At 40.0% G+C, this 10,431-nt stretch overlaps 1 protein-coding gene across 14 annotated transcripts in view; it reads right to left on the bottom strand.

Moving 5' to 3' along the window:
• Positions 1-654: 654 nt before the first annotated feature.
• The window catches only part of THRB (thyroid hormone receptor beta), a 293,517-nt gene continuing 283,740 nt past the window's right edge, over positions 655-10,431 (bottom strand). For 6 of the 14 annotated variants that reach the window (XM_075922048.2, XM_075922039.2, XM_075922046.2 and 3 more), the window contains 2 exons: positions 9,323-9,581; positions 6,357-7,877 (listed from right to left, as the gene is read on the bottom strand). In XM_075922048.2, coding sequence (XP_075778163.1) covers positions 7,633-7,877; positions 9,323-9,581 — 504 coding nt within the window. In that variant the 3' untranslated portion in view covers positions 6,357-7,632. Of the gene's footprint in view, positions 4,624-6,356; positions 7,878-9,322; positions 9,582-10,431 lie in introns of those variants that run through there. The other 8 variants (XM_075922041.2, XM_075922036.2, XM_075922038.2 and 5 more) reach the window with 2 other exon arrangements.

The raw sequence follows: 10,431 nt of genomic DNA, 5'->3' as shown, positions 1-10,431 counted from the left end.
TGTGCTCAGTAATTTACATAAATTTAATCTACACCCTCTGACTGATGCAGATTTACATTTGATTGTCTTGTGCATAAAGAGGGTTAGCTTTTAAAGTAGGTAAACTGTGCAATGGATAGTCACAAAAAACATATTACCTGCACAATATTGCTTCTGAAGGCGACATCAGTCAATGTAGATACACACAAAAAATGCGTACTCTTTGCATTTACTAAACACTTATACAACACAGTAAAACTTTGATAAGGCCAAACCTTTTTTTTTTTTTTTAAACAAAATTATTCTGTTGTAAAAAAAAATGTGCTCACATTACTTTGAATCTTTACATGGAAAATAAATCTCTGTTACACTAGAATAAAAATTCTCTCTATAAAATTTACATGCGGATCCTATCATAGCAATTTCAAAAGGAAATATCTGATAAATAGTTCCATATTGTTACAATACTGGGATAAATTAAGAACTGTTTTAGGTCTGGGAGAAAAGACAAGTGCTGGTCACTTTTAAATGCTCTCACAGCAAGTGTGAGGGAAGAGCGTTCCTTGGTTGCTGATTTTTATTCTGTCAATGAAAAAGGTTTAGCCTTACAGATGTTGGCTACGTCTCAAACCCATAAGACAGATTTTTATAGTTTATGATTCATGCAGAAATATAGCTTAAAAATACATCACTAACAATGACATGCTCTGCCTGTGATCAACAGCCCTAACTAGAATGATTTGCAATCTCTCCCTCTGGTCACTTTTCTTTTTCTTTCTGATACTGACCCCTGAAAAAGCAAGCATTTACCTTAGAGATGATTTTGGACCACAGAGATCTAATTCTAATGTCTACATTTTGGCAGAGTGTAAATGAAAATCATTATCACACCATATATAAGCTATTTTAAATATTAGAACTAAGTTGAGATGCCATACGTGTATATAACGTAGGGCAAAAAACAGTGAAGATGACAATGAAAGAGCTGATTTGACAGAAAGAATCATGAATAAAAGACCCCATTTCTTATAGTCCTAGACTAGAGAGCAAGAATGAGAGCAATGCGGCACCATCAAACAAAAGCATGAACTGCACTGAAAAATTCAGGTCTGCTGTGCTCCGAATGTTACTGGATGTCATATTTACTCTTGGGAATAGTCAGTCACATTAAAGTCTGCTACTCACAGTGGCAAGCAGAATGGTGCTGAACCTACAAAGACTTGGGACTATTTATAGCTGTAAATTCAAGCCTCTGCATAAGTCATTGCAAGATACGGGGTCTAAGTCCAATAGCAAGTGTTTGAAAGATCAGATCCTAATACAGGTTTTAATTCTGCACTGCTGTAAATCTGGAGTCATATCACTGAAGTTAATGAAGTCAGGCAATGTAAACTGGTATGGAATCAGAGCCTTAGGTGTCACTAGATCACTTCTGTTAAACTAAGAGATGGATATTGGGTTTGGATTGATAGATAAAGGTAATTCACCAGAAGAAATTACTGCCAACCCCCAGGCCTTTAATACAAAAAAGGTTAAAAAATACTGCTATATGTACTACTTGCTAAAAACACTGACCAATGTTTCCAGGCTTGGTTTCCTAATGTTAGGCACCGAAATCCATGTTTAGTCACTTAGAAAAAGGTGGACTGATTTTTCAGGATACTGAGTAGTCACAGCTTACAATGAAGTCAACATCTTGGAAATACAGGCCACGTACTCGGGCATCTAAATACAAATTAAATGCCTAATTCCAGGCACCCAATGATATAATGTACTAAGTCTAATATTTTGAAGTCTCATTGCTTTGCTTGTTAGATTTAATGAGGACAGATTCAAGAACCAGTAGTTATTTTAACATCAACTAGCCTGTAAAATGTTGATTCTCTGTGCTGGGTCAGACTGGTGAAGCTTTCCTGAGTAGGATGACTAATAATTTTTTTTTAATTACTATTATCTTTCCGGTGCTATTTGCTGTGAATAACGGAGTACTGGCCAATCCTTAGGGTTCAAAAATCAGACCCCAAAATCATAAGACTGTTTTACAAATCAGGACAGTTCTAAACTGTGAATTCTGAGTTCTTATTTGTCTTCGAAGTTTGGCCAAAATTTTCAAATTTGAGTTATTTTTTTTCAAAACTAAAAAGCACCAGAAACTTTTTTTTTAAAAGTCAGATAAAAACATGATTTCCAGGAAGGGCTATCAGAAAAACAGCAGATATTTCAAGACTTGCAATAGAATTGTGAGTTGCCAGCACAGATAGCTGCCAGGAAGAAGGGTGTTTTTCTCTCACTTGCAGCATGGGCAAATATTTGTACACTAAATTAGTCATACATTGCCATAGGAACATGTGTGGGGCTCTCACTGGCATCAGTGGGAGTTTCCCATGAAGATTAAGGGCAGAATATAGCTCTAAAAAGTTTGTACATTTCATTTATATTTACTTCCCAGATCTGGAAACAGAAGCAAGAAATGGATCAACAGTTTTATTCAATTGCTACAAGAACCTGTCATTTTAACTAATTTGATTTTAACATTTGTGCAAATGGTTTTCTTTTAATGTGTGCAGCTAGGATCTGCTCATGCAAGCTTTGACTCGTGTGAGCAGAATTTGTTTTATTTCCAAGTATGACCCTCACTAGTATGGTTGATGTCTCCAACCCCATCATGTACTATTAGTTTTACTGCAAAACAGTCTAGAGATTGGTGTCATCCAAACATTTGCTTTGAGCGAAGGGGGAGGAATGGGAACCAACAACTGGTATCTTTAACATAATAAAAAACCCAAATGTTTAAGAGCAAGTTTCCAGTGGCCTGGCTTCCTTTGTGCCTGCAAAATATGCACGGGAGTGTTTTATACCCATATAGATTTGTGGACACAAATGTTAGTGGTCCAAAGTGTAACTATTAAAATTGATGCTCACAACTCATCACAAGAATAGATGCAAATTGCATCAAGAAACACATAGGGTGGGATTCGGCCGGGTGAAAACGTGGCCATTGGTATTCCAAATGCAATCTTCACCCTGTGAAGTGACAAGAATTTCAAAATTCCCCTGGTGTGTTGCCCACAATGAAAAGTTTCCTGAGGACCCAGTTTTCAAACACCTGGGACTAGATTAGGGCCTATAACTTTGAATCTAAACTATAACAATGCCTTTCTAGTTGAGTAGGAAAAGATTCCAGTTTCTATCTTCATTATGTTTGGATTTGTGAATGCACAATGCAACAAAGGGCACCTGAAACTTATTCTGAAAGAGAAAACAAAATCTTTTCTATTGCCAGGAAGAGAGGATGATCCTTCTAATGTATCCCACTTACAAATAAATGAGGGGGCTTGCCTGGTCTGGAGTTTCTACAATTTCAGAGACAACCACCTTGTGAAGAGGATGGATGAAACAGAGTCCAAATGAGTGCCATGAAAGCTAGCTGGCAGATTTCATCAACAGGCCGTCTCACTGTTGTTCAATTCAGATTCTATTAGTGCAGCCAATATAAATACATGAATTTATAGCCCTGGGCAAATCCTGCAGTTAGGATAAAAGAACCATTCTTGCAGAGTGCATACCGAGACCTGTTGAGTGCCCGTCTTTTCCCATGCCACTTGGATGTTGATGTGGTATCCCCTTTCACTTTTTGTCCTGAAGTCAACCTGAGTTGAGGGTTCCCAGCATCCCTTGGGAAGAGCTCAACACCTCACAGGATCAAGCCCACATTCTTTATTCCAGCTGACCTCTCACTGAAGTCATCTGGAGTTTTAACTGACCAAGGGCTGAAGGATTTTGCCCTCATTTTGTATAAATGAAAAAAATATCAAACTCTCCTTCCCACTGTGCATTTGAACAAAAGATTTGATTGCAGAGGGCTCTGATATTTATGACTCATGTAATAATCCCAAGGATGTGATGCAATCACAGTGATGATGGTATTCTTAGGTCACAATGGTGATGGTTATACTTAGAAAGATCATGGAAAACTAGACATAGTATCTCTCTTGTGGCTTGCAAAATGAGGTAATACTAGGAAAAAGGCAGGGCAAAGTGCTTTGCCTTGAAGGCCTGTTTATTTTCTGCAACTTCAATTTTCTCTCCCCATTTCTCCAAGCAGTGATGGATGTGAGCTGGTGACCACTGAAGTGCTGGTGATCAGTGATTGGTTTGTTTGTGTTTTCACTATTAAGCTGTCAAAGCATTCACATCAAGGGACTGAAGGACAAAATGTAATAGTCACAAGTACCCGCATTAAAGGGACAATTTCATCATGTTTATACAAAAACAAACAAACAAAAAAAAAAAACCCACAAACCAAATCAAACCAAAAAGAACAAACAGAAGAAGAGCTAGGCAATGGAATGAAATGACAGCCAGTAGTGCTATAGGAATTCTGAGAACCACTCCAGTCTTTCTAATCCTCAAACACTTCCAAGAACAAAGGAGGAAAGAGTTCCGTGGGGCATTCCACCTTCATGTGCAGGAAGCGGCTGGCATGGCACGCTCCAATCATTCGTAGATCTGTCACTTTCATCAGCAGTTTTGGCCAAAAGTGTGCAACATGGTGTTTTCTGTAATTAATGTAGTGTTCAAAGGCCAGGAGGAAACCCTCTTGACATTTTTCTATCCTCTCAACACTGAGGAGACCTGGGCGATCTGTAGGTAAAAAGAAACAGGACTAAGGTATTCATTTACAATAATAAATTCCTAATTAAAATCAAGAGAGGAAGGATGATCATGTAATAAAAGGGCTGTACCGAGAACAATGTTCCCTTTAATCTTTTCCATCCATGTGCACATTTTTTCCATCCATATGCAGAATACATTTTGTACATGCACTGATGCATGTGCAAATGTGCATGATCAGTAGAAACAAAATCTAGCTGTAGGCATTCTGCTATGCAGCATTTGAATCTCTCCTGTGCACAATCACACAGCTTAGAGGGAACACTAACTGAGACTCAGGACGTCTGTGTTTAAATCCTGGCTCAATCATAGACTTCTCATGTTGTTATGCTTATAAGAAGCACATAGGATTTTTTTGTAGCGGAAAAGGAAATATGTCATGTTTATTAAGAATATAATAGTAAAGCAGTCAGAATATTCTCTCTCTCTCTCACACACACACACACACACACACACACACACACACACACACACACACACACACAGTTTTACCAATTAATTTTATAGTTACCAGTTTAGGGTCCAGCTCCTCAGGGGTCCAACCAGATTGATTTCAGATAAGGAGAAGTGGGGCTCTATTGGTCCAGACCAATGCTTTAGAATTTTGGCAAGACGGAACCCAGCTCCTCCCTATCGGTGATCAATCTGGTTGGCCACCAGAAAGATCTGAACCTTGAACTCGTAACTATAACATCGATTGGTGGAATAGTGTGTGTGTGTCTATGTAGGCCCGTGGTCCCCAACACGGTGGCATTTGCATGCGCCCGCCAGGTGCTCGGGGCTTGCCTGGCCCCGGGCACATGGCGCACGGTGAGCGCCAGCCCCGGGCGTGTGGCGCTTGCGGGGGGGGAGCGCCGGCCCCAGGCGCGCGGCGCTTGTGGGGCGGAGCGCCGGCCCCGGGTGCGCGGCGCTTGCGGGGGGAGTGCTGGCCCCGGGCGCGCAGCCCTTGGAGGGGACACTGGCCCCGGGCGCGTGGCTATGGGGGGGGGGGGGACCGCCCCCGGGCATGCGGCTATGGGGGGGGCCGCCCCCGGGCATGCGGCTATGGGGGGGGCCGCCCCCGGGCGCGCAAGTGTCCCCAGCCCCTGGCGCCCAGCGGGCGAACGGACACGACCCCTGGCGCCCGACAACCTCAAAAGGTTGGGGACCACTGATGTAGGCATATGCTAGCTGCTTTGCTATTATATTCTAAATAAAAGTGGTGTATTACCTTTTCCCCTAAAAAAACAAAAACCTGGTGTGCTTCTTATAGGCATAACATATTTGGTGGAGAATGTGGGCATACAAATTGGTATTTTGTAGTGGTTTTAAAATTTGGCTGGTGTTTTTATTATACCATTTTATGATATTATTGGGTTACTGGTAGGGATTTATGATTGGTTGGCAGGAAGTGAATTTTTTTTAAATATTGGCTTATGAAGAGAGCTGTATTTTTTATGACTGCTTTAACTATTTGGGCTTTGAAAGTTTTTAGAAGCAGACAAAACCAAACCTTACACTGGAGTTTTATTTTTTGTGAGTTAAAAATTATGATGGTGAAGCAGTGCATCATGCTTAGGTTTTAGGAAGTTTTTTGGGAAAGAATTTAAACATTATTATTTATGCAAACAGCTTAATTTGCAAAACTTATTATACCCATTAGACTAATGGGCTTAGGCGATTTACTGAAGAACAGGGGCCAGTTTATTTTGATTTTAACACATGATTTTTTTGCTTTATTGTAAGTATATTACTTGATTTTTAGATTTTATAAAGCTGATTTTATAGCTTTTTTTTGCAATTTTTAGTCTGTTTAATTGCTTGAGCATTTTTATATTGAAATGTAGTTTTGTTGTTTTGTAATTTCTTAAGCCATTTGAAATAATTTTGCTAAATAATTACAGGTACTTTTTAATTAGCTGTTTAGAGTTAATTATTAATTGCATGGATTGTTTAAACACATTTTGATATGGTTAAATTTATGTTTTCAGTTTATTGGTTTTGTGTTTTAGTTATGTCGTCTGTTAGACTGTATAGTGTAGATACGTTTGTGTGTGTTGATTAGAATGAAGGTCCATTGAGCCATATAGGTGTTAGCAACTTAACCGTACATTCTGCTTATAGTGATTAAAATATCTTTTTGGGCCCTGCAGTTTTTTAATTTGTGGGCTACTAGCACTAGTTTTTTTTAGCAAAGTAATTACATTATTAGCAGCCAGTCAGACAACAAATGTTTTTGACTTGTTAGGAAAGTATAAAACTGGAACCATGGCTTTAAAATATTTACTGTGGAATTTTGTTTTAGTAGTGCTTTTATATATTTTTAAATTATTTTGCTTGATTTTTTTACATACTATATTTAGGTGCACTTATCTGGGTTTGGAGGCAGAAGCTGACTAAAATTCGCCAATTGTTATTGATTTTGTTTTTAGTAACCAATATTTGTATATACTTTTTTTTGGTAAAGTATGTACAGAGACTATGTAAGAAGTCATGTACAGATACTGAAGATATACTGGTAGAATCTGCACTGAGGTATTAGTCTCCAACAGAGATTAAAAAATCCCTGATTTTCGGTTACAGAAAGTGATGTTTATTCACTGGCCTCCCATTCAGGTTGTAAATCAAGCATTAAAAGCCCACACAAAGGATGCCCATTTACGAAGTCAATGAAGAGAGGTGAAGTCAACAGGGAAGCAGCAGAGAGGCAAAACAAGCCACAGAAGGTTGGCCTATTTCTGAGTACTGAGTAATGAATGCTTAGTTAGATGTCAACTTTCTAGAATCACCAACCTTGTAGTTGCCCAAGGACTCTCCTTTGTACTATGCCAGACCTTACTGTGCCTTGCAGATTAACAATAGTTGCACTCTCATCCCAAAGCTGCTTTGAAGCATTCCACTGCGATAGCTAGCCCTTGACTACTCAAAGATATATTGTCTGATGTCCATGAGGGACCAGTATGCACACCAGCTTATAAGATTCAGATCAGGACCAGTATTTTACTTAAGAAAACAGCTCTGAGATATATTTATAGTGAAAACAAGACTAAGTTTATTAGCAAAGTCTAGAGATTCCAAAGAAGGCAAGTAAGAATACTGGAAACATGCAGTTACATAAAAACCAAATTCATAACATGCTTTCTGGAGACTAAACTTAACTATCAGATTAACCTCTTTTCTAACGAAGTTCATTTCACCCAAAATCTTTTGCAGTTTTTCAAACAAGGTTGGCTGGGATCTTGCACCTAGGAATTAAAACAGGCCATGGATTTACATTCCTGAAAAATGAGAAGGAAGATCCCATGGGAAGGCACAAGGTAGGCAGGCCTCTAGCGAAAGCTATGAACTGCCCTCAGTGGTACTGGAGATTCAGCAGACAGTAGTCCTCCCTGCAAATCAGCACTGAATCAATGCACAAGCCTGGCTATAAATATGCTTTCTTTATGAGAAAAGGTATTTTCAGGAAAGTAGTTCCTATGGAAAAACTTTCTGAAACCACTTTTTTACATACCAAGGCTTTGGAAAATAAACAGAGATGCAGAGTTTCAGTGGTAATGTCAAATGAGCACAAATAATCAGGGAGGTCAATTTAAACCCCTGCTTATGTACCATTCACTACTCAGTGCTTGAAGTGGTCTCAATTCCTGCTTCCCCACAAGTTGCCAGGTCTGTCATTGTCCAAAAAAATGAGATCTTCTTGTAGGGCTGGCACAGCTTGTGAGCTTGTGAATATCTACTATACACTATACTGACTGTAATACTATTACTCTGAGGTGGGCAGGCAAGAAACACATAGGAAACCAAAGTGAAATCGTCTATATCAGCTCACTGAAAGCACTATGTGCCTACAGCACTGACACAGAGTTTTGATGGGACAGGCTCCCATGAGCAAACAGTATTACTAGGCATGAACCGATAAATCAAAATAGATTCATGGCCAACTTGCAATGCTCATGAACCATATTCCCAATCCTGTACGTTACAGCACTCTGGGCTGGAACATTTAGGGCATGTCTACACAGCAGGGCTAAAGCCAAAATAAGCTATGCAACTTGAGCTACGTCAGTTGCGTAGCTGAAGTTAAAATAGCTTATTTTGGCTTTTGGCGCTGTCTACACAGCAGAAAGTCTAAGGTAGAGCACTCTTCCTCTGACTTCCCTTACTCCTCGTAAAATGAGAGTTACAGGAGTTGGAGTAAGAAGTCCTCCAGCTTGACATTATGTCAAAATAACTGCTGGTAGTGTAGACGCGGACATGCTATTTCAGAATAACAGTGTTGTATAGACATAACCTTAGAGTACTTACCCTGTGGATGGCTGATGCTGGGCTCTCTGTTTGTAAGTTAGGGAATATTGGCCCAGACTAAGCTACATCACTAATCTCTTTCCCGCAATCAATCCACCTCAGACCTCTACACTGTATTTGACATGGTCTGAAACCAAGCCCACCTTTATCTATTATATGGGGTTTTGTCATGGTTCTCCACATGGTTTCTTAGCCCCAAGGGGATTCAGGAACAAAGCACTTCAGCTGCATCATTCTAGCGATGTCTCAGCCAGTGCGCCCACATTTAAAATCCCTTCTGTATTTCTCTTAGAGAGAGAGATTTGCGGCAGAGACAATGATTCAGACTATGAACCAGGGATGGTTATAAAAACTCTGCTGGTGCACAATATGTTCTTATTCTCACCTGATGACATGAGCAGCACAGCCTGGAGCAGGGCGACCTCTGTGTCATCGAGATTAAATGAAGAAAGCGACATGCCCAGGTCGAAGATGGCATCAGACACTACGCCGAGACCCCCATTTTTCAGTTGGCCCCTTGTCACTGCCATCTCCCCATTTAATGTTAAAGTCTCACTTTCGGGGTCATAGCGCACTGCTGCTCGGAGGGACATAATCTCCATACAGCAGCCTTTCAAAAGGATGATCTGGTCTTCACATGGCAGCTGCAGAGATTACAAATGATAATAGAACAATCTGCACTAACCAGGGTTTTCAAGAAATCTTAGTTCTGAAACACAACAATATCCATGCACGGGTACTCTCAATAAACATCCACAGGTGTTAAATACACGATTAACAATTGAGTATGAATGACAAATCGCCAAAGCTAACCATCTAGTATCCTAGATGCATTAACAGGTGTGTTGTGAGCAAGACATGAGAAGTCATTCTTCCACTCTACTCTGTGCTGGTTAGACTTCAGTTGGAGTATTGTGTCCAGTTCTGGGCACCACATTTCAAAACAGATATGGAGAAATTGGAGAGGGTCCAGAGAAGAGCAACAAGAATGATTAAAGATCTAGAGAACATGACCTATGAAGGAAGGGTGAAAAAATTGGGTTTGTTTAGTTTAGAAGAGAGAAGATTGAGGGGGGACATGATAGCCGTTTTCAGGTATCTAAAAGGGTGTCATAAGGAGGAGGGAGAAAGCTTGTTCATCTTGGCCTCTGAGGATAGAACAAGAAGCAATGGTCTTAAACTGCAGCAAGGAAGGTTTAGGTTGGACATTAGGAAAAAGTTCCTGTCAGGGTAGTTAAACACTGGAATAAATTGCCCAGGGTGGTTGTGGAATCCCCATCTCTGGAGATATTTAAGAGTAGGTTAGATAAATGTCTATCAGGGATGGTCTAGACAGTATTTGGTCCTGCCATGGGGGTAGGGGACTGGACGTTATGACCTCTCGAGGTCCCTTCCAGTCCTAGTATTCTATGATTCTATATTTTGCCATCCCCTTGACTAGGTTCATTCTACCCAATTCCAACTGGAAATTAACATATCATATCATTATAATGA

Source organism: Pelodiscus sinensis, chromosome 2 (genome assembly GCF_052426305.1).
Source record: "Pelodiscus sinensis isolate ZL-2025 chromosome 2, ASM5242630v1, whole genome shotgun sequence".
NCBI classification, from domain to species: Eukaryota; Metazoa; Chordata; order Testudines; family Trionychidae; genus Pelodiscus; species Pelodiscus sinensis.
The sequence above is the reverse complement of the archived record's forward strand: the minus strand, read 5'-3'. Positions and strand labels throughout refer to the sequence as shown.